The 25460-nt window shown below is 36.3% G+C and overlaps 1 protein-coding gene across 26 annotated transcripts in view; it reads left to right on the forward strand.

Moving 5' to 3' along the window:
- Positions 1–25460, forward strand: part of BAZ2B (bromodomain adjacent to zinc finger domain 2B) — a 330698-nt gene that overhangs the window by 299576 nt on the left and 5662 nt on the right. For 19 of the 26 annotated variants that reach the window (XM_059704304.1, XM_059704307.1, XM_059704303.1 and 16 more), the window contains 10 exons: positions 1756–1818; positions 2959–3103; positions 7321–7976; positions 8657–8930; positions 9106–9261; positions 9633–9793; positions 15264–15574; positions 15987–16122; positions 19609–19755; positions 25046–25314. In XM_059704304.1, the coding sequence (XP_059560287.1) occupies positions 1756–1818; positions 2959–3103; positions 7321–7976; positions 8657–8930; positions 9106–9261; positions 9633–9793; positions 15264–15574; positions 15987–16122; positions 19609–19755; positions 25046–25314 (2318 nt within the window). Of the gene's footprint in view, positions 1–1755; positions 1819–2958; positions 3104–7320; positions 7977–8656; positions 8931–9105; positions 9262–9632; positions 9794–15263; positions 15575–15986; positions 16123–19608; positions 19756–25045; positions 25315–25460 lie in introns of those variants that run through there. The other 7 variants (XM_059704315.1, XM_059704317.1, XM_059704322.1 and 4 more) reach the window with 2 other exon arrangements.

Below are 25460 nucleotides of genomic sequence, written 5' to 3' on the forward strand. Positions count from 1 at the left end.
TCTGTAGCCAGGTTCTGTCTCTAGGTTCTTCAGCCAGGTTCTCTCGCTAGGTTCTGTCTCTAGGTTCTGTGGCCAGTTTCTGTCCAGGATCTTTTGCCATGTTCTCTCGCTAGGTTTGTCTCTAGGTTCTGTGGCCAGTTTCTGTCCAGGATCTTTTGCCATGTTCTCTCCAGCGAAGTTCTTCTGTCTCTAGGTTCTGTGTAGGTTCTGTGTCTAGGTTCTCTTCAGCTTTCTTTTAATCTCCAATAGATATTATGTTACTATTAGCACAAATAATATGCCTAAATGCCTTTGTAACTTGGCTCCCTAAATCTGGATAAGGAATGGGTAAGTGATAGGTAATGGTGATACTATTGAGGTTTTCCTTTCACTTCCTTTTGTTGAGGAGCTAATCCTATTGATTTAGAAATATCTGTTCATTATAAGTTGGTGTCTGTGTGGCTTTTGTAAAATGCTTATAGAAATTGAACATCAAAAACAAGTTCTTATTTTTTTTGAACCTAAGAAGTTTCTGCATCTTCTCATTCAAGCATAATTTTGAGAAAAAAATTTTTACACATTATGTGTCAGCAACTCTGCTTATTGATTTCAGATCCGTTCTTATTAATCCTCACAAAAATACCATGTTACAGATAATGTTATCACCAATTTACAGTGAAGGAAACAGTCTTAGAAGTCTCACATAATTTGTCTATATGAAATAATGCGGCTTAAATCCAAAGAAGCACATATACCTCTGTTCGTGCTTTTCCTCTAAAACATATAACTTGGTGGTAGTTTTCTTGTATTCATATTCTAGAATGAAAATTTCATTTAATCACATGTAAACTTTCCATTTATTAAATCAGTACTATATATAGTAGGGATTATTTTTTTCTTTTAAATGTTGATAATATAACTTAACCTTCTTTGCTCTAAAAATGACTCAGTTTATGGTATCAGTATTTTTGCAGCCTCCCAGATTTAAACCCTTAGCATCATACTTTGCTGCTTCCTTCATCTCCCTCACCCCTCTCTGCTTCATATCTATCCATTGCCAGGACTTAACAGTTCTAACTATGTAATATCTCTTACATCTGTTTTCTTTATTTCTTTTTCCTTAGTAAGGCCCACATCCTCTTTAGTCATTGCAGCAGTCTACTAACTAGACCTGCCAATTCTAGTCCTTTCCCGCTCTAGGCCATCTTACAACTATTTCCATATTAATCTTTGAAAAGCATAGTTCTGGTGTTCAACATCCCTCAAAGGATCAGCTCATTGTTCATTGCCAAGCATTTACAGCACTAGACAATTCACTCCTAAACTCATCTTTGCCATATCTCCTACCTTATCTTTCCATGTACCTTTCATGTCAAGATATGTCAAACTTTTTCTGGTATGCCCTGCCGTCTTTTCTCTGATTGATTATTCCTATCCATTCCTCAGTAGCTAATTAAAACACAACTTCCACATAGCCTCTTTTGGTATAGATTCCCAGTAAAAGTTGTCTCACCCTCCCTTGAACTTTGATTCCTAATCTCTACCTCTCTAAGGTTCTTATAGCTTCCTAATGGTGGGTGTTTTTTCCTTTTAGTGTAATGTTTTATGTCTCTCACCAGATTATTAGTTTATGGAAAGCAATAACTGATTCCTATTCATTCCCATAGCACCTATCCTATTACTTTGCAATCGGAGGCTTTCATTAAATATTTGCTGATTGACTGAATGAGTAAATCTTAAGATCAGGTAAATGATACTGTATTTTGTTATGTATAGGATGAAGGTGACCAAGCAGCAAGTGTGGAAGAGCTAGAAAAACAGATTGAAAAACTGAGTAAAGTAAGTACTTTTAGATTATAGTTTTTATCTTTTTTGCAGTGTTTTAAAAAAAATCTGCCTTGTCTGAGATTAGTTTTCTGGCTGCTAACAAACTTTTTATAAGTAATTCAAATGAGGAGGTCTAGAAACATTCTCAGCTATACCTTAAAAGTTAAATGCCAAGGTTAAAAGCATGCTTCTTAAGATGCGGCACTAACCTTAATCAGGGTTTATATTCTTCATTTAAATACAGAATCTACAAATGCCTGGTTTTATTTCTTGGAATTAATTACTTTTAAAATTCAGTCAAATTTTATGATGATAGTTTCAGCATCTTATGTTTTATTTTATATTAATATATTTGAATTGAATTTATAAACTGTATATATTTTGTACTCTTATTAAAACTTGAATTTCAGTAGCATCAGTGAAGTTTTAGATCAACTTCTTGTAAAAAATGAGTGGTTTTTTTAAAATATATTTCATTGATTTTTCACAGAGGGGAAAGGAGAGGGATAGAGAGTTAGAAACGATGAGAGAGAATACTGGGGATGTGCCCGCAATCAAGGTACAGGCCCCTGACTGGAATGGAACCCGGGACCCTTCAGTCCGCAAGCCGACACTCTATCCACTGAGCCAAACCGGTCAGGGCTAAAAAATGAGTTTTTGAAAATATTATGAGATACCTGTATATTATTGTTAACTTCATCACAAATTTATCTCAAAATTTTGTCATATGCTGCTTAGCTTTACAACATGAGTATAAAAATAGGCAAATACAGATATGGTTGGTTACATACATGAGTATTAGTTGTTATACACTGTAATCAACAGAATTCAGCCAGTTTGCTTTGGCTCAATAAAATACTTGATAACATTATCATCAAGTATAACACATACTACTATAAGATATGTGATAAAATAAAACTTAACTTTTTAATCCGTGGCATCAAAGATATTCCAATTACCCTCCAAATAATATTGATCTTTATAAGTGTTACTGAAATTGAAGTCAGACAAGTAATATTTAGTTCTTTTGCTATCTTTTTCCAATAGTGAAATTTATCTGCTCTAAGGCATAATAAGTATAAAGTTACTTATATATAATTTTTGAAGCACTTAACACCCATAAGCTTAATTACATGCATCATTTTTTAACAGCAACAAAGTCAGTACAGAAGGAAGCTCTTTGACGCTTCTCACTCTTTACGCTCCATGATGTTTGGCCAGGATCGATACAGACGCCGGTACTGGATTCTTCCCCAGTGTGGGGGGATTTTTGTAGAAGGCATGGAGAGTGGTGAAGGTAGGAACGGTTAAATCTATTACAAAATAATAATATAAGAAATCAAAATAACGTAAGAAATCAATACGCCTTTGACATATTTTGTGCTTCCAGAATCCAATTTGTGTTGTGAATAAATGCTGTAAAACTTTTATTCATATTCCTTTTGAACTTGTAATGCCCCTTTTATTCACAAATATTCCTTCTCTGTTCATGATTTTTCTTATGCTGCTCTTTCTGACATCAAACATAAACTATTCTTTTTCTTATTTAGTGGACAAAGATGTTCACCTGTATTGTCCTTTATAGCTGCTGCCCATTTCTCTTCCTTCCCATTGGCAAATTTTCTTACTTGTGGTTTATTCTTTAACCTTTGCAGCAAGCATCCATCTGACAGTATCTCTGGAGGTAACTTACCCACATCTAATCATAATTCTCATTCATCTTGAGACCTTGTTCATGTTTGAAATTTGTGATTACCTCCTTTTCCATTAAACTTCTTCCTTTTTTAAATTGGCTTTAGAGAGAGAGGAAGGGAAAGGGAGGGAGAGAATCATCAATGTGAGAGAGAAAATCAATTGGTTGCCTCCAGTACACGCCCTCACCAATAAGGTATCATCATCTCACACTTGTCAGAATGGCAATCATCAGGAAGACAATGAAATACCAAGTGTTGGGAGGTTATGGAGAAAAGGGAACCCTTGTGCACTGTTGGTGAGAATGTAAACTGGTGCAGCCACTTTGAAGAACAATACGGAGTTAACTCAAAAAATAAAAAAATTGAGCTGCCTTATGACCTAGAGATTCCACTTCTGGGCATTTATCCCAAGTAATCCAAAACACTAATTTGAAAAGATATTTGCACCTTCATGTTCATTGTAGCATTATTTATAATAGATAAGTGTTTATCTATGGGTGAATGGGTAAAGGAATTATTATACATATTGCACAATGGAGTACTATTCAGCCATAAGAAAGAATAAAACTTGCCATTTGCAACAATGTGTATGGACCTCGAGGGCATTATGTTAAATAGAATAAATTGGAGAAAGACAAATAGCAAATGATCTGCCTTATATGTGGAATCTTTTTTAGAAAGCAAACTAACCACCCCCCAAAACAAAAAAAAAAGTCATAGATAAGAGACTAGATTGGTGGTTGCTGGGGAAGGGGCAGCGATGAGTAAACTGTTCTGGTGTGTGTGTGTGTGTTTAGTTTAAATAAAACAATCTTATGCAGAACCCCAATATCTAACAAAAATAGTATTGTTCTTGTGGATGTATTTATAGAGCTCCTAGCCTTTCCTGATACACCTCTATCCTATATACTTTCCAATCTCGGGGGTGGCCCTAGAACAGCCGTGGGCAAACTACGGCCCTGGCCGGCAGGCCTGTTTGAAGTGAGTAAAACTAAAAAAAAAAAAAAAAAAAAGACCGTACCCTTTTATGTAATGATGTTGACTTTGAATTTATATTAGTTCACACAAACACTCCATCCATGCTTTTGTTCCAGCCCTCCGGCCCAGTTTAAGAACCCATTGTGGCCCTGGAGTCAAAAAGTTTGCCCACCCCTGCCCTAGAGGCGCCTCTAAGAAATGTTAGGACTTCGCAAATCAGAGAGTAAGGTCAGAGCCATCAAAGGTGTAAGCACAAAGTGCCTGAAGGGCTCAAAAATAGGGAAATGTCATATAGCCTACTCAGTATTTTATCATAATGTTTGGCATACATGGTAATCTCTACCACTAGACTGTGAGCTCCTGAGGGCAGAGACTAATTTAGGCAGGTGAACTACATGAAGAGAATCAGGAGCAAAGTAGACACTGGAATAGAGTAAAGGGGGATGGAGAAATGAGTTGTGAGACCATTCCAGTAGCCTATGTAAAAGGAGGGAGGCCCTGAACTCAGGCACAAACAAGGAGAGTGGGAAGACAGATATCCTGAAGGTAGAATTGCTGTAAGAAATTATTGAACATGATGTAAGAAAAATAGCATCAGAGCAGGATTGATGAATTAATCCTCAGTGGAAAAATTGTGATGTTTTAAACTGACTCAGAGGAATCAAGAGGAACAGTTTGTTTGGAATGAAATTAAAGTTTTAGTCTATGGGGGAAGTAGAATAACACTTAGAGGTAAAGCAAAAGGTTTTAGTGTAGAAATCTAATTTAAAATGGCAAAACTGTGAGCCACTTGAGGGTGGAGAGCCTTGGTAAAGCTTAAGAGCCAATAAAGCAATGTCCAGGTGAGTGGCGTTACCTTAGCTGTAAAAAAAATCATTCGAAATGCTAACAATGGAACAAAATCAAACTAAGTTATACCCCAGACCAATGAAATATTCTTCAATTTGGCTAACAGCCACATCATTGTCAGTCACTTGGGCATGTAATGTCGAAGTTATCTAGGACATGAACTTTTCCTTCACAATGTCTGTAGTCACTCTTTTTGCAACACTACTGAAATCAAGTTCTTTATCAATGTATCTGGATTATTGCAGCTGTCCTTGACTTCTTTCTATACAGTTCCCTCTTTCTATTATGTCTCTATTCTAAAACCTGGAATGACTCCCTCTTGCCTGTAAGATGATGTAATAAATCTCCATGTAACAAGTATACAAGGCCCACTTACAGTGTGAGTGTACATCAAACATTTAGAACTCTTTGCAGAAAAGAGAGAATCAAAATTGCTCCTCTTGTAGGTGTAGCTAGCAAGTGTCATCTGGAAAGCAGGAGAATCTGGGCATTTGTGTCCATGCATTCATCTGTGATATGAACAACAGGAACCTCCTAACCACCTGTTGTAATCATGACAGATATCAAAGGAGATGAATATTGAGGGGCCCAGCATACGGGGTACTCTTCATTTTTCCTCTTTAACTCCAGGATGCCAAGGAACTTCACTGAAGTGAAATGGTGTTGTTCAGTACCCTTACCTGAATTTATTCTTGCTTAGGAAATGCAGTCTCTTTCACCTTCAAGTATGCAACACTGTTGCACTTCTAAATTGCAGAATGTAAACAGTGGTGCCCAATAATGCATTAGTGTAAAATGACAGTCTCATATGCATATAAGATTTCTGGAAGGATATATACACGTGATTGGTGAACCATGGCTACCTATAATGACTAGAAATAGGGACTGAGGAAGTAGAGCAGAATGGGTCTAATTTACACCTCTCATTACCAAATATTTTACCTTGAATGTATGTTACTTTTCAAACTGAATAAAGTGGTGGATTTGTATTTTTAAGAGAGTTTGCATAAATTACTTTTAAAACATTGATCAAAGATATGAAACAGAAGTTGACAACGGAGAAATATCAATAAAAACTATAAAAAGATAGTCAGCCTTACTAATGATCAGAAAAAAATACAGTTTAGATTTTCACCTCTCAGGTATTGACAAAAACAGAAAATATGTCAACACCTGAGAGGTGAAAATCTAAACTGTATTTTTTTACAACATTCCTGAACATTACTGAACATTACATTATGTGTAGTGTTCAGTTTCATTGAGGGCGTAGGCAAACATGCTCTTATGTATGTATTTCTGGTATGAATGGGTGTTGATCTCGACACTGAGCAGGTGGACAATATATTGCAAAAACTCTGAAAAGTACAGATCTTAAGAATCAATAAGGTTTTTTCTATAAATTTATCCTAAGTAAGTAAACCAGGAATAAATTAAAAGTCCAAAGATACAGATACAAGATCATTTATCATTCAAAGCATTACTTATATTAATGAATACCTGGGACCAACTAAGAGGCATCAGTAGATGATTTATTATTTAAATTATGATATATTCTGTAGCCATTAACACTTATAGTATAGTTATATATTTATTGATACATCAGGATCTTTACAGAGTAAAACATGCATATTAAAATGTCATGCATATAAAAGGAGTGCCTTTATAAAATGTATAGGTTTAAGTATGTATGTGTGTGCATAGAGAAATGCTGGAAGGATATATACAAAAAATTAATAGTATTTTTTGCTATGTATTAGAGCTTTTAATATTTTTTATATTTTAATTTTTTGTTATAATTAATTATACAATTACATTAATATTACAATATTCAAAAAATCTAGTCTATAAAAAAGGAAAATTTAAAAAGTATTAAGTACCTAGAAAAGTTTGTTAAATATTTATATATATAACTTGATAAACTTTACTAAAATATAATTATAGTATTGTTTGATCTGGAATAACTGATATTCATAATACTTTTCAATTTTTATAGGACTAGAAGAAATTGCAAAGGAAAGAGAAAAACTGAAAAAGGCAGAGAGTATTCAGATCAAAGAAGAAATATTTGAGACTTCTGAGGACACATTAAATTGTTCAAATCCAGATCATTGTGAGCAAAAGGAAGACCCTAAAGAGAAAGACAACACAAACCTATTTCTTCAGAAACCTGGCTCTTTTTCAAAATTAAGCAAACTTTTAGAAGTAGCCAAGATGCCTCCTGAGTCAGATGTAACAACCCCCAAACCAAATAATAGTGCCAGTGGGTGCACAGTGTCTTACCAAAACAGCGGGAAACACCCAGTAGGCAGCATTCAGTCAACAGCTACACAAAGCAGCTTGGAAAAGGCAGACTCTAATAATCTGTTCAGTGCTGGTTCCGGTGGCCCAGGGAAGTTCTACAGCCCTCTCCCCAACGACCAGCTGTTAAAAACACTGACTGAGAAGAACAGACAGTGGTTTAGCCTTTTGCCCAGAACCCCTTGTGATGACACTTCGCTTACCCACGTCGATCTGCCAGCTGCTTCTGCAGCGACTCCTCAGTCTCAGCCACCGTCTAAGTCACCTTCACCTGCCCCAGCTCCTCTTCTTGGATCATCTTCTGCCCAGAATCCTGTTGGCCTAAATCCATTTGCTTTATCACCTCTTCAGGTTGGTACTGCTAAGTGTAACTCATTTTCATGTTGCTTTATTTGATCTTTGACCACACGAAGATTTTCCCTCAAGGGAAATCAGTTGAATATTTATATCCCTGCTACAATTTAAAAACTGAAGAGAGTCAGAATTGGTATCACCAAGCTTCGTCAGAACTACTGATTTCTAGTCTAAGTCTAAGACAAAAGCTTCTTAATTACTTTATAATTATTACTATTACAGTCTATCATAAAGGAAAATGCTTTGCAGAGCAAATAAGAACATGGATTTTTTTAAATATATTTTATTGATTTTTTTACAGAGAGGAAGGGAGAGAGATAGAGAGTTAGAAATAATCAATGAGAGAGAAACATTGATCAGCTGCCTCCTGCACATCTCCTACTGGGGATGTGCCCGCAACCCAGGTACATGCCCTTGACCGGAATCGAACCTGGGACCTTTCAATCCACAGGCCGACGCTCTATCCACTGAGCCAAACCGGTTTCGGCAAGAACATGGATTTTAACATTGTTATTATATTTAGTTTTCCTGTAATTGTGATAAGTGAAAGAATATTTTTCAAAATTTTAAAAAAATTTCAGATTCCAAACATTTTTTCAAACTTCTGAGATCGTTCTACTTTTAAATTATTTTGTTGTGTGTTTTTTCTTTTGTTGTTTTGTTTTGTTTTTTTGCAGACAAAAAGTGGAGTATCTATGATGGGACTCCAATTTTGTGGGTGGCCCACTGGCATGCTTACTTCCAATATTCCATTTACATCACCTTTACCTAGTCTGGGATCAGGGTTGGCATTATCTGAAGGAAATGGTAATTCATTCTTGACTCCCAACATTGCTTCAAGTAAAAGTGAATCTCCAGTACCACAGAATGAAAAAGCCTCTTCAACTCAACCTGCAGCTGTTGAAGTAGCAAAACCAGTAGATTTTCCTAGTCCAAAACCTATTCCAGAAGGTAGGTACATTGAGATAGTAGGTACGTTGACTTTATCTCATTATAGATTTCTTATGTTATAGCTGAATCTTTCTTTGATGATTTTATATATAGTTATAAATCTTTATATTTGCATTGTGCCATTAATTCACATTCAAAATATTTGTAAAAGATCTGCATATTTATTTTGACTCAGAAATGCAGTTTGGTTGGTGGAGAATTATTGACCCAGAAGACCTAAAGGCTTTGCTCAAAGTGCTCCATCTCAGAGGAATAAGGGAAAAGGCATTACAAAAACAAATCCAGAAGCACCTGGATTATATTACTCAAGCCTGCATCAAGAATAAGGATGGTACGTGCCTAAAAGAGATTTCCGCGATGTCTTGCTTAGTTTTGAGAATTGATTCTTTTTTCTTAAGCCATATTTTGTATGTTTTGATTTTTAATCCATTACTAAATGGCATTTTTTCTATCTTGCTCAACAAACAGTAATTACATTTATTAAGTTGGTATTACTATCTTAACATTTTTTACAACTTGCAGACATTGTTTTGTTTCTTAAAAAAGAATATTCCTACCTTTAAGAGTAAAATGCATGCATATGCGGAGGTAGCATTCATGTATTAAGTAGCATGTACATGTTGTCCCTGGAATTTATCATATTCTGGAAGAAAGCATTGAAGCATAAAGTGGATTTTAAAATAAATTTCTTTTCAAATGTAGTTGCTATTATTGAGTTAAATGAAAATGAAGAAAACCAGGTAACTCGAGATATTGTGGAGAACTGGTCAGTAGAAGAGCAAGCAATGGAAATGGATTTGAGTATTCTTCAGCAGGTAGAAGATCTAGAAAGGAGAGTTGCATCAGCAAGTTTGCAAGTGAAGGTAAAATTGACTTGGAATAAAATCTCTTTAGGATAATGGAAGGTAACTAATATTTACATATGCTTGATATGTGCCAATTATTGTGCTAAATGTTTTCACTTTATCTCATTTAATTCTCAAAACAATCCTGAATAAATTTCCCCCACCCTACAGGTAAGAAACAAGGTGTAGTATGTGGCTAAATGTGGATTCAGACTAAGTCTGTCTAACTCCAAAGCCCATGTTCTTTTTCTTAAAAAAAAATATTTTTATTGATTTCACAGAGGAGGGGAGAGGGAGAGAGAGAGTAGAAACATCAGTGATGAGAGAGATCATTGATCAGCTGCCTCCTGCACGCCCCCTACTGGGAATCGAGCCCAAAACCCAGGCATGTACCCTTGAGGGGAATCAAACCCGGGACCCTGCAGTTCACAGGCTGACGCTCTCTCCACTGAGCCAAACCAGCTAGGGCAAGCCCAGGTTCTTTTACTAAATCTTGCTCCCTCCTTTATGGTATTAAAAAAATACCATTTCCAGTATGCAGTTGTTTACCACAAACAGAATACCACAGTTTTCCCCATGAATAGTGTAATACTCGATCAAACTCCTATTATAGTGTTGCATATAAAACCAGGAACCCCCTTGTATACAAGCCATGTTATATGTCACACTTTCATTCTATGTAATTTAAAACTGGAATATATGGTATAGCTACATCCAAATGTGGGTTATATTACGATATACACACATCCTACATATATATGTCAACTTTTAAATAATTTATTTACCTAATGAGCATTACCAGGTCACAAAGCAATGCTCAGACTGGCTTTGAATGGACTTTACCTTTGTGCAAGAATTTTTAGCTCTGGAAAGAGAAGTGTAGAGGTTTTTCTTCTCAATTGATAATGTGGGGATGTCTCTAACAATAAACGGATTAATGATAAATATAGGTGAAACAGACACCTGGAAAGGTTTAGAAAATGTAGTCACCATGTAATTTGATTTAGTGTATTTTCAAATTATATGCCATAATACTTATTCTATTTAGTGATTAAAATTTTGCTTCCTAATTAATGCTGGCAGTTGGAAACTTTTGAGCATCTCCAAAAAAATGTCATTTTCCAGAGCAATAAAATATCCCTTTTTTGAAACAAACATAATTACTAAATTTGGGAAGCAAAAATCTATCATTTGCTGAAACTATTTTGCTAGCAAACTATATGTATCCTCTTCCTGGTACTATAATCCAGTATAAAAATGCCTCATTTATCTGGCATTTTCCACAAATGAACTCTTCCACACAAGTTAATTTTCTGGAGAAATAAAAATTATTCCACTTAGTGCCATAATTTTTAACATGTTTGTTGGATGGCTTATGTTATGCATTACACTGACTTCTTAAATTAAGAATAATGAGTTTGATTTAAATTATCATGGTGACACAGGACCATCAGTATAAAGAGCAATTAATAGATAATGATTCCCTCAGGAAATGCAAAGAGGTTTTGCCCCGAAATTAAATGGTCCTAGTGTGCTTTGCTTTTTCAACTACTTCATCTGCTTTCTATAGTCGGTCTTAGTCCTCTCTCGAGGTTAGTTGTTGCTTTGTGCTAGTTTTAATTTTATTGGTTCTCTCAACCTATTTTCCTGCAACATCCCCCCACCTAGTTTTCCAATTCAAATTGGCTATTGGTTGGGGAAGTATATCATTAAGCTCTTTGGGCCTGAAACAGTTTTCTGGAAACATCCTCAGTTTTTGGTGCATTGACCTTATCACGTTACTGGCTGCTTAAATGTTTTGGAACTGTGTTTTCAGTAGCTAAGATAAGTGGAATTTGGTTTTTTTGTTTTGTTTTTAAATATATTTTATTGATTTTTTACAGAGAGGAAGGGAGAAGGATAGAGAGTTAGAAACATCAGTGAGCGAGAAACATCCATCAGCTGCCTCCTGCACACCCCCTACTGGGGATGTGCCTGCAGCTAAGGTACATGCCCTTGAGGGTATCAAACCTGGGACCCTTCAGTCCGCAAGCCGATGCTCTATCCACTGAGCCAAACCAGTTAGGGCTGCAATTTGTTTTTAAGTGGGGTGTTTTAATATCCTGTTAATAAGGCATTGCTGAATTATTCTAAGAAATTAATTATATTAGTCTTGAGTCTGAAAACGCAAGTGATGAAAATAACCACAAAACATTATTTTAACGCCTATAAAGATTTAATCACTTTTTCATTTTTAAAAGAAAAATAGAGTTATATGTTTAGCCTGGGAACTAGCTATTGTGAAGACACCTTAAGCAGGTGGAACATTCATTTTTATGTTTAGTAAAGAAAATAGAATTTTTTTTAATAATATGGACTTTTTTTATATTATAGGAAAATCTGCAAGTCTCTAATCCTAATTCTTTTGCTGAGTACATAAAAAGCCTAATTACTCTCCCAGCTGCTCCAAAGACAAATCCTATGTCTCTTTTTAAGTTTCTCTTTTACAAGCTAATTAATTCTTTCAACCATGAGTCCTGTGAAATGGTTTCCAGGCCCATGGTTCTCTTCTGAATAAATGCCAGTGTCAATACCCTTTTTAAAATATCATGCCCGTAATTGTACATAGAGATGTCTGAATGTGTTCACGAGACTTTCCTTAATCCAGCGCTATACTTCTCTTAAGGCTACTTGAATTCTCTACCTTTTTAGCATCCACATCATACATACCATTGCTTCACTGAGTATATGCTTAAAAAAAAAAAAATCCCTGAGCCTCTTTCAGAGTGCTTTTAAGTGAGTTCTATCACATGCAGTATTTCTCTGATTAATTGCTTAAACTGCAGAGCTTAAAATTTATAGTTACCACTACAATCCCAGTGCACAGATTCGTGCACATTGAAAAGAAATTAATTAGAAGGTGGCCGGTGGGGCGGGACTGGGCAAGACAGGCCAGACACGCCCTGGAGCCAACCTCTGTGGTTCCTCCCCATCCAGCTGCACCTGGGCAGCCCCAGGGCTCAAATGCCGTCTGCGTAGTGAGCAGGGTCCCTCCAGCAGGTGGGTACCCTCAGCCTGGCCTGCGGGAATCTGGCAGTTAGACATCGCCCAAGGGGTTCCAGGGTGCCAGAGGGCACTCTGCGAAGTTGCTGTTGCTCGGCAGCTCCTGCATTGAACGTCTGCCCCCGGTGGTCAGTGTGCATCATGCCTACTAGCCAGTCAGCTGGCAGGCCAATCACTTAGCCTTTTATCTATAACTAGAGGCCCGGTGCATGAATTTGTGCACGGGTGGGGTCTGGCTGGCCCACCCCGATGGGGGCCCATCTGGCCAGACCAGAGGGAGGAGAGGGGCCACAGGTGATTGGCTGGCTGGCCCCACCCCCAATTTGGGTGTTGGGGGCCGATTGGGGGCTGGATCAGGCTGGTTGGTTGCCGCAGTGCACGTCATGACCACCAGTCGTTCTGGTCATTCTGCCAGTCCAGTCGCTGGGCTTTTATATATATAGCTAATAAAAGGGTAACATGCTAATTAGACCAGACGTCCTTCTGGATGAAGCCAGGGCTGGAGAGAAGCCTAGGTCCCGGGTGCCTGCCAGTGGCCAGAGGGAAGCACCCCGGTCCCAGGTGCTGGATGGAAGCCTATGCCGGCAGCTGGGGAAAAGAAGGCCTACTCTTGCACGAATATTCGTGCATCGGGCCTCTAGTATATATAGATTGTTCTATTTTTATTTCATTTAGGTACCATTTTCAGCATATGAAACTTTTAATCTTAGCCCTTTCATAAAGAATATTAACTTCCTTCGAAACTTTAAGTTACCTGGAGATTTAATAGCCATCAACCGAGTTATTCATAAGTGTATTGGCCAAATATAGAGCCTTTGTATAGTGGCAGTTATGTTACACATTACACTGCCTTCTTTATACCTTTTCTGAGGTGAAGAGCTTTACCATTCACCAGTTTTTGGATGTAGTGTCTTTTACCATCTAGACTTCTCTTACTCTAATATAGTCATCCCTTTTTCTTTTGTCTTATCACTTGCCTTATAGAAATCAAGATATACTGTATTTATAGGATTCCTTCCCTTGATTTACTTATTTCATATTTCTCTCAAAATATGGGAATGAGGTTCATGTGACATGATTTGTACCTAATGCCCTAATGTGTACTATTCAGAACTCCATCCTTACTTTCTAAATGTTCTACTGGGTTAAAGAGGAAGAATTGATCCCAATATAAAGATAAAATAATTATCTTAAATTTTTTAATAAAAAGAATAATGTTCATTCTGATTTTCCTTTAATATGCATTTAGTACATACCTATTCCACATCAGACAGTAGACACCACAGAATTTTAAAATATATATATGGTTTCTGCCTTCAGAAAGCTTGCCATGTAATAGGACATGTATACATCTCTGCAGAATCTGGTAACTGACTGCAGAGAAATACAGAATCTCACATGAGTTTAGAAAAATACGCGGTTTCTGGTGGAGAAATGGAAGAGATCAGGCAGATTTCGTGTAGGAGCCGAGATGGCACTTGAGAAGATGAGTAATCCTCTGACAGAGAACACGAATTCCAGGGTGGGATGAGATGAGCATGAGCAAAGCACCAGGATTGGTAAGCTCAGGACGTGTCTGGAGTCACAAGACATGGATCTGCCTGCAGGGTAGGATGTATGAATGGGAGCATGAGACAGAAAGGTAGATCGATGAACTGAATGTCATAGCAAAAGTTGGGATTTGTTAAACGGAATCCTTGAGGCTAGAGGATCAATATTAGCACACAGAGCTATAATAACTATTATATATATGCCTATTATTTGCCTTCACTGAGTTTTAGATAAAATGAGTAAAAACAGAATGTTCCCTGCCTGCATGGGATTTAGAGGTAGGAAAGTGCTAAATAAGCACAGTAGTATAAAATTGAACTGCCACCAGGCTATGGAGTATTATATGGTCCTATGAGAAGCCTGTATGGGGAGATTTACCCACTGCAGGAGCTCAAGGAAGGATTCCCTGAGGATGCTGGAAGTTGCAGGAAAAGTGGAGTTAACTAGGTGAGGAGGAACAGGTAAAGCTATAAATACAAATGTAACAGCTATGCAAAGCTCCTGCAGCCAGAGGGAAAATGGTGAGTACAAGGACCTGTATAAACCAGTGGTGCAGGAATGCAAGTGGAAAGGAAGAGCAAAGTTCAGAGACTGCTGAAGGCTTTCTGTGTACGTGGTCCTGTGAAATTAATAAGCATTTAGTCTCCAGAATACTTACTTTGCTGGTTTTCATTTATACCTTTTGCATTATCTAAAGTTTTTTATTTTTCTTACAAATGCTTATTTTAATGTTCTGTTCTTGTTTCTACCCATCACCATTAGGAAAGACAAGGTAAAAACTTAATAAAGATCCTTGAGATCTGCTGGTGTTTGTCGCTGAATTTTAAGTAAAGGTAATTCACCTCCTGGGCATTTTAAAAGAAAACCATAATAACGTTATTCTCTCGATATATAGGGTTGGATGTGTCCAGAGCCTGCATCAGAAAGGGAGGACTTGGTATATTTTGAACATAAGTCATTCTCTAAATTGTGCAAGGAGCATGATGGAGAATTTACTGGCGAAGAAGAAAGCAGTGCGCATGCACTAGAACGGAAGAGTGACAACCCCCTAGATATAGCTGTAACCAGGCTGGCTGATTTGGAGCGGAACATTGAAAGAAGGTATCTGAAGAGCCCCTTAAGTACCACCATTCAGATCAAAGTGGATAATGTGGGCACAGTTACTGTCCCTGCTCCTGCACCATCCATTAGTGGTGATGGTGACGGGTAGGTTATTGAGATTAACTTGAAAAATTATTGTGCTTCTTTGCTAATTGGAGCCTATTTTCTATTGCCTGTTATCTATGTATCTTCTTGTATGTCTGTGATCCATATGGATCATGCTATTTGATCCATATGGATCATGCTATTTGCATGGTGCTTTGTAAAAACTTTTTTTTTTTTGTTATGTGCATTGATAATCCTGCAAAGTAATCTTACATTTTTACCTGGTTGTGACTAAGCTTTGAGGCACGTAGCCACAGTCTGTGCACTACATCGAATTTAGTTGCTTAAACCTTATACTTATTGGCTGTTCCATGTTCTTGTCATTGCTTGGCTTTCAGTGTGATGATTGTTTCACATTCAGTAACCATAAATGTGGACATGACCCACTTAATTTTTCTATATTTCAATGCAGAATTGAAGAGGATATTGCTCCAGGGCTCAGGGTATGGAGAAGGGCACTGACAGACGCTCGCAGTGCCGCACAGGTAGCTCTGTGCGTTCAGCAGTTACAGAAATCAATAGCATGGGAAAAATCAATTATGAAAGTTGTAAGTGTTTTCATTTAAGAAATACTATAACTCATTCACTTTGTCCTATTTTTTCCAATCTTCAGATCTTTCTTAATTATATATTACTTATTGTCAAAATAATGTATGCTGTACTTGAGAGTTTGCTTATTCTTATTCTGCATAGTTTGACTCTTCCTTATTTTGAGCTTTCCGAAGGAACCTACCAAATGTATTCTTTTGATTTTGATTATCTCTCTGCTGAATGTTGTTTATAACTCTGGCTGAAGTTGTCGTCTATATTCTGTCAACATAATAGTTGTTAATCTGAATATTTGAAGATCCTTCCACTCTTGTAAACATTCTAGTTGGTAACATTACCTGCTACCTACATTCACTGCATTCTAAAATGCCTTGATATTTCTATCAGTTTTCATTTTTTGATCCTAAGAAATACTTAGAGAAGTAAATATAAGCAGAGAAGTCTTCCTTCTTGCACTGATTTGTATTTGGCCTCTGATATAGATGACTTGAAGAATAGATCTTTTTTAAAAAATATGTATATTTTTATTGATTTCAGAGAGGGAGAGAGAAATAGTGGCCTCTGTTTTGTACCTGGCACCAAATGCTATGCATTCAAAATAAAAGCTATATTTCATATATTTTCCAGAAAGGTATCATTTTAAATCATGTACATGTCCCTTTTGCCTCTTATATATCATATATAGAAATATCTATTATATGTAGACTTTTACTAATTACCTTCTCATTTGCTTCTGAATGACAGGTTTGCTTTAAAATTCAAATATATGAGATTTGGTGTCAAGAATGACTAAGTATTTACTTAAAATAATTATTTCTCAAAGGAAAGAAATGATCCTTAAATAATTTACTATTCTTCATTTTTACCTCTATGCTTAGACTACTTAAGGCCTTATTCATTCTTTACAAATACATTTGGTTTCTTCTGTGGTTTTCCACTTCTTCCTAAAATGTCCATGGAATAATAAATCTGTAGTTTTTCACAATATTCTCAAATTTAGGTCTTTCCCAACCAGATTATAATTTACCATAAATTTTAATGCATTGTTCAGTTCATCTGCTAGCATTTTCGCTAGGTAAAATTTTTTCTTCTTAAAATTAGCATTAAAATCAGTTTTAAAGTCACATACTCAAATATATTTGGTGAAATCTAGGCTATAATGAATCGAAAAGATTGAATTGCTACATCAAAATGAATGTCATATAGTGATATTTCCAATCTGCTCCAAAACTGTCACCCTGATGCGGTCAGTTTTGTTATAACCTATACACAGAAACCCAAAACTTGTACCAAAATCTGCCTTTATGTTAGTATACTTACTTTCTGCTGTCTAAAGCTTTATTTCAGCTTTTGCAAATTCATAAACCTTTACCATATATTAACATACATTTATCATTATATAACTCCATCTCTAATAATCTTCATTTTTTTAATGCTTAACAATACATTATTTGCTATGAAATTACCTTAAATTGAAGGCAGAATCTCATATTCAAAGATTAATGAGCACTTGGTAACCTTTAATTAGAAATGTAACAGTACCTATAATAATCTTCATAATAAGTCATAACAAAATGTTAAAGTGCTTTAGATATACCTTCTTTGCCAGAGACAAGGCTTACCAGAATGGAAGAAGCTATTATAATTTATCTCCAGATAATTCTGCCCACAGTTATTGTTAATGTTAAACAAAAGGCAACGTCTACTCTATTTTACTTTAGGAGCAAAGGAGTTAAAACCAAATATTAATACACTTGTTCTAATATATTGTGAGCTATTACTGTGATTTTTTGAAAGTGTTGGGAGCTTAATATCTGCCACCATTTCTTAATAATTGCCAGAAAAAAAATTATTTTTAAATCATAAATGTGAGATGTGAAACAGACTTTATGGTATTTTTAGTTATCTATTGTAGAAAATAGTGAGAATTTACTTAATGTTCATTAATCTGATTTTTAAGTTTTAGTTATAGTAATTTAAATATAACCTTCCAAATGTTATTTCTCAATGAATATTTTTACAATAGAAGTTTTAAAAATGTAACTCAAACTTGGAAAAATAGCACCCTCTTTAGGTATTAAACAATGTGGTATTAGGTAAGGTCATAAAATAAACACTGTTGTAGCATTAAAGTACTGCTTTTGCTCTTAGTACACATGCAATTTTAGTATTAGAAATATTACATATATAGGGTGTACAAAAAAAAATTGTATACACACTTTAACAACCGATAGCTCAATTGATGTTTCTTTCTTTTCAGATTTAACCCATTGGAATTAATAATTATTCAAAGTGTATTTTTTGGGGGACACACTATATTTGATATTTGTTAAGTTGAATAATCTATGTCTGTCATTTTGATAAGACTCTTAAGCTGTCATTGATGTATATTTGAGTTATATAAGACTATTTTAGTCTTTCCCAAATTGATTAATTGTATTGAGAATAAAAAATGAAGTTTGAACAGTTAAGCTACTTAGTTTTTAAGAGTATATAAATACATAATTATACATCAGATATAAATGATTTACAGTTTAAATGTTTTCATTTTAAATATATTGGTTGCAGGACTTTTTCTACTATGACGGGATATAAACTAAATGTCAAAATATAATGTTAGTACTTACATTTTTTAAAGTTGTCTTAAAAGTTTTACTTGTTTAACTTCCCTTCTTTTCCTTTGTGAAACTTGTTATACAGAATATGTATGCATGGGGGAAAGTCTTTTTATATATGTTAAAGTTCTTGATGGTATTAGAAACTTTTTTAACAGAAGAAATAATTTATTTTTAGTTCTATAAAAAAATCATGACCTCTTAAATTCTTTAATTTATTGTATGATTTTTTTCCCCTAAGAAATTATTTTGTAGGATCCATTTTCTACATTTGTGACACATGTTTGATTTGGATTGATGTCCAAAGTTTCCTAGTTTGAACACATTTTTTAATCAATTATAAAAAAATACATGGATACTTTAGTCGAAATATAAGAACCTATTTTTTATTATATATAGTATGTATAATTCTGATACTAATTGCTAATCTAATTTTGTTCTTAAAAATTAACTCTTATTTCTTTCTCAGGATATCATGAGGATGCTAAGATAAGCAAAAGATGAAATATATTAAAAAATTAAAACATCATGTATTAAAAGCTATTCATTGCTTTATGTGCTCTGATGTCATGTTAATTATTTCATATGTTAATGTGTACATGCTTCTGAAATGTGTGCAGGCACTCGACCTCTAGCTTTGTTCTTTGCAGTGTACCTGAAATGTGCATTTACCCCAATTGAACTGCTCACCCGTCATGTGGTCCATATCTGTGTAACGAGAGATACATAGATGTGTATGGCTACTATATATTTGTTAGCAAGCGGAATGTTCATTACTAATGTAAACTAGGAATGACGGTTTGTTTAATATCCCAGTAAGCATTATTCATAGCAGAGTGCTAATTTCAAATGCTTTTCCATGTATTATAGTACTGTCAAATCTGTCGAAAGGGAGATAATGAAGAACTGCTCCTCCTTTGTGATGGCTGTGACAAAGGCTGTCACACCTACTGCCATAGACCCAAGATTACAACTATACCAGATGGGGACTGGTTTTGTCCAGCTTGCATTGCTAAGGTAAGACCAATGAAAATGAAACCTTTTTTTAAATTGAGGTAACTGGTTAATAATGTTTTGTAAGTTTCAAGTGTGTAACATTTTGATTCAACTAGAGGCCCAGTGAACAAAATAGTGCATGGGGGGATGGGGTCCCTCAGCCCGGCCTGCGCCCTCTCACAATCCTGGACCCCACGGGGGATGTCTGACTGCCGGTTTAGAGGTTAGAAGAAAACCTTGTGAGAGAAAAAAAACAAAACAGAGGCCATTCCAGTGAGGAGCTAGGGTTCACTTTCTGCATGAAGATTTGCCAGGCCAAGGAAGAGGGGAGGAAGGAGTGAGTGTGTGTGAGTGTGTGCGTGTGTGTGTGAGAGAGAGAGAGAGCCTCCCCCCCCCCCCCCCCAAGACTCCAGGCTCTTTTGTTCTAATGCACAAAACTTTGCTTTCCCCACGCTTATCGCATGTCTAAACACAAATCATAGTGTACTTCAAGCAACATGTGTTAGGGAAGGAGAAGGCAGCCATAAAGCAAAGGGTGGGGGTGTCAGAAGTGAGTAACTCCTCTCGTCCCCCCAGCTGAACTCCACGGGCGCCTGCCTCTGTGAATCCACATGTATCTCTTGGCGTGTGGGAGGTTAGGGAGCCTTCATTATTCTGGGAGGGGAAGGTCATGGGGACTGCACCCGTGGTATTCGCCCCAAGTTTCATTTCCTCACCCTCCTGGGTCACTTTCCAACCCACCACTGACCCAGTTAATGGGGTCAGAGGTCTGGGGTCCAGGTGGGCCAGCTCTGAGGTCCCTGTGTCCACGCCCCACCCACTCCAGCTTCCCGCCTGCGGGCAGCGGCTCGGGATGTTCCGTCCCGCTACGCACCAGACTCAATCTGACTGGGTGCACGGAGAGCTTGGGCGGCTCTGCGGCAAGTGGCTCCATGGCTAGCGCCTTTGAATTGCGCACCACTGGGTGGGGTTGGGGGGGGGGGGAGCCTCCCCAGAAAGAGGTTTGTCAAAAGCCTTCAGGGACCCGGAGGTTGGCCGGCCAGGGCCTTCCTTACTCCGGCTGCTGGCAGCTGTTCCAATCCCCCCGCCCCATCCACCCACACCCACCTTGGCCTGTCACCCACCCCTGGTTACCTGTTCCCTGTCAGGCGATCAGCACCTGCCAGCCGAGGGGAGGGACCAGGAGGTTGGCCATTCTTAGCTTCAGGTTATCATTTGTAAAAAGGGACAGTATCTGCTTTACGGAAATTTGTGAGGACCAAATACGGTCAGGGGTGTGAAAATTTTAATAACTTAAAAAGTCTGCAACATGTTTATGTTAAACTGTATTTTACAAAATAGCAGAGGGTCCCACATGGCCTCATTTTCACTACTAATGGAAATGGCATTTTTAAAAAAATAAATTTTATTGATTTTTTACAGAGAGGAAGGGGGAGGGATAGAGAGTTAGAAACATCGATGAGAGAGAAACATCAATCAGCTGCCTCCTGCACACTCCCTACTGGGTATGTGTCCGCAACCAAGGTACATGCCCTTGACCGGAATTGAACCTGGGACCCTTGATTCCACAGGCCAACGCTCTATCCACTGAGCCAAACTGATTAGGGCAGAAATGGCATTTTTTAATTTATTACTTGATCATTTTTATTATATACTAGAGGCCTGGTGCATGAATTTGTGCATGGGTAGAGTTCCTCGGCCTGGTCAGCGACCGGGGCTGCTCGGGGCCAGCTGGCAGGGGGGAGGGACCGCAGGAGGTTGGCTGTGGGAGCGCACTGACCACCAGAGGGCAGCTCCTGCATTGAGCATATGGTAGTCAGTGCGGGTCATAGCAACCGGTTGACCAGTTGTTTAGTCAACCAGTCTTAACAGTCGCTTAGGCTTTTATATATATAATTAAATGTAATCCAATGATTATCTTCACTGGTTGTACATAAACTATTTTTTCATTTTATAACTGTCAAGTTGTAGATAGTTTCTCTATACTATATGAATTATTAACAAGTCACTGTTTAAGTGTTAGAGATATCATCTGATAAGCTATAGGAGATTTTGTTTTCAGTAAGTGTGTAAATTAGAATTTTGGGGTATCTGTAACCAAAGGAGTAGACTAGGAGACAGAAGTTTTATGATCTCATACAAGCCCTTCTAAGTAAATGCAGCTTTCTAAGCCACTGCTTTTTTTGTTTTTTAAATATAGTGAATTAGATTTTGTTTTTACACCAATAAAAAATATTAGAGCATTTGATTTTGATATAAGGATTTTAAATTAAGATTTTAAAATATCTTTCCAGTAATTCATTGTCACTTACAAATATTTATACTATACTCTCAAATGGCTATTTCTGCATGCATCATTGTGATTAAGTATTTTTACTCCATGTGTATGTGTGTATATGCCAATATATACACAGATGCTTTATTGCACTTATAATCACAGAACCACAGAATCAAATCGATGTATGTAAACATATACATATTGATATACACTCATGAACACACACACAAAAGTTTCAAATTGCATTGCCTACAAAAGCCAGGCAAATGACACGAAAGAGCTGGGACTGTGGCAAACAGGAAGGCCATGCCCTCATTTGAATAGGACAGTCACCATTCAACCCCAGCCAATTGTTATCATATAGACCTGTGTGCAGAATCTACCAGTATTTCAGGACTAGGGATTTTTATGCATGTCTGCCCAAATGTTAACTGTTGGCTACAAATTCAGAATTTCCACAAGCATTATATGAACCAAACAACACATGGGCTGTTTACAGCCTGTGAGCCAACAGTTCACAACTTCTGATGTATAAATAGACAAATAGAAATGTGCTCTTGAGTGTGTAATTCAATAGGTTCTGCTTAAGACATACTGAAGTTCCTTTTTGAATTTGGGTTCTTAACAAGATAGAGAGAATGGGTGGCTAGGGGGCATCTCTATCTCAGAACGAAGTAATCAGGTAACAGAGTAGTAATATAAAAGCTTACTTTTGAAAGTATGTGTATATGCATGGTCTATAGCAGTAAGCTGATAAACATCATGTATTAAAGAAATACACAGACTTCATTTAAAAAAAAAACCACAGCAAAAAAGTCTTTTGTTTAAATTTAATATGGGTTTTTTTTTTAACTATATTAATTTCTTAGAAAATTATCCCAAATAATATTTTAGTTCAAGTAGGAACTAGAAGTTTTGGCCCATAATTTATGAAATTTTCTTGGTTTTTATTCAATCCAACTTAATTTAATCTAACTTATTTATTCAGTGTAACAATTTAATTTTTTATTAAATGTTCTTTTCTCATTATAGTAAATATTCTCTTTTTCATTATTTCAGAGTGCTAAACTCAGTGTTATATGAAAACTATAAGATTTTTGTGAATAAAATTTAATAAGTTAACTGGAGAAGAGACTTAGTAAAACATTTTAATTATTTCAGCTAGTGACAGGGGTTACTGATTCTTTGATATGGTATCAAGAAGGTGTTAGTTTTATGGTTTGCTTTATTATTTTTTTAATACATTTTCTTGATTTTAGAGAGGAAAGGAGAGTGGGAGAGAGAAACATCAATGATGAGAGAGAATCACTGATTGGCTGCCTCCTGCACACCCCCCACTGGGGATCAAGCCCGCAACTCAGGCATGTGCCCTTGGTCGGAATTGAACCCGGGACCCCTTACTCTGCAGGCCGACGCTCTATCCATTGAGCAAAACTGGCTAGGGCATGGTTTGCTTTATTATTTTAGTCATTTAAAATATCTCAACCATACTTTTAGCCACCAAAAAGGAACTAAATATTTTTTTAAATTTTATTCTTCAATTACAGATTGCATTCAACACTATTTTGTATTAGTTTCAGGTGTACAGCACAACAGTTAGAGAATCATATAGTTTACAAAGTGTTCCCTAGAACCAAATATTTTTAATTGCTTGATTAAGAGCAATTTTTTAAAAAGTGCTGCTAGAAGAGATCATGAAATTCTCAAAGAAATTGGTATGAACTACAAAGAAATGTTTCTGGCCAAATTTATTGCAAAAATACAGCCAACTTTAAATTATGGCTAGATTAAATATTGACTCTGCATTCTAAGACTTCTTAACAGTATGGATAAAAGATGAAATAATTTTTTAAAAGAGGGTAAACACTATTCTGGAAAATCAAAACAAAACCCATACATTACCAGTGATTTTGCATATCACTTTTCTCTTATATATTATATTTATTATAATACTCAACTCAAAATTCCATCTTATTTTCCTGTTTCTAAATTGGGTTGGTGTGTTCATTGTTACATCAATGCACTGCCTGCATTTTCAGTTAGCTTGCATAAGGCCACATTGAGATTTTCTTTCCTGTAATTTGAGAGTTTGAATGACCTTACCAATTGTGTTGTTTACCTTATTTTATAGATGAGGAAAACAGGGCCTTGTACATATTTTTGTATAAAGTCCCATAGCTAGTTACTGACAGAGTCCTAACTGAAATTTTACATGCTTTGATTCCAAATATAATCTATTTAATATTTTTTTATTGTTTTCCTCAAAACAGACATCTTTTCTTTTTCTTCCTTAGCCTTCACCACTTCTTGGTTCATACCTCAGAACACAAGTTTGTGGAATTCTCTTTTTATAGCAAATGCATTTTTTTTCTTTATCCAGAAAAAAAAAATCAATTTCTAGTAGATTTGATCTTACACAGGACTTTTTTTCTATTGGGTAATTCATGAGCTATTTTTTATGTCTTGGCCTAGCTTTCTAATTACCTTTTCAAACTTTCTTATTAATAAGCTTTATATTTTTATTTCTATTCATCCTTGTTCTTAATTATATTGTGCTTTAAAAGATAGTACTTTTGGCCTGGCTGATGGGGCTCAGTGGTTGAGCGTTGACCTATGAACCAGGAGGTCACAGTTTGGTTCCAGGTTGGGGCACATGCCTGGGTTGCAGGCTTGATCCCTGTGGAGGGCATGCAGGAGGCAGCCCATCAGTGATCCTCATCACTGGTGTTTTTCTCCCCCTCTCCCTCCCTCTCTGAAATCAATAACTAACGAACTAACTAACTAAATAAATAAATAAAAAGATAGTCTTTTTGTATCTTTAAACAAGTGACTGAGTAATCTAGATTAAAGGAACACTGCTGATAAGTTCTGTAGTAAAGGTGGGTTACCCTGAAATCAGTGTCTTCACGTTTTAAGATTTCTTAGGATCGATTTTTCAGCCTTATTATTAAGAGAACAAATTTGTAGATCTCTTTTGAAAATAATAAAATTATTAACTTCCTACCTCATTTACTTTTTTTTTTTTTATTAAAGGCAAGTGGTCAAACTCTAAAATTCAAAAAACTTCAAGTCAAAGGAAAAAAGACTAGTGATTCAAAGAAAGTAAAGAAAGGACCTTTGACAGGAGATACTGAAGATGAAGATTCTGCATCTGCAAGCAGTTCACTGAAAAGAGGAAACAAAGACCTGAAAAAGAGGAAAATGGAGGAGAGCACTTCCGTGAACTTGTCAAAGCAAGAAAGCTTTGCTTCTTCTATTAAGAAACCTAAACAAGATGATTCCAAGGACCTAGCTCTTTGCAGGTATTATTTCAGTTGCTATGCACTACATATTCATGATATCTCATTTTATTTGTTTAGTGACCTTCTCACAATTTGTATAAATAGGAAAATATAAAAGTCTATAGTACAAGTAAATGTATTCTTTTACCTCTTTTAATAAATTAATT

The sequence above is a fragment of the Myotis daubentonii genome, chromosome 7 (assembly GCF_963259705.1).
Source record: "Myotis daubentonii chromosome 7, mMyoDau2.1, whole genome shotgun sequence".
Lineage (NCBI taxonomy): Eukaryota > Metazoa > Chordata > Mammalia > Chiroptera > Vespertilionidae > Myotis > Myotis daubentonii.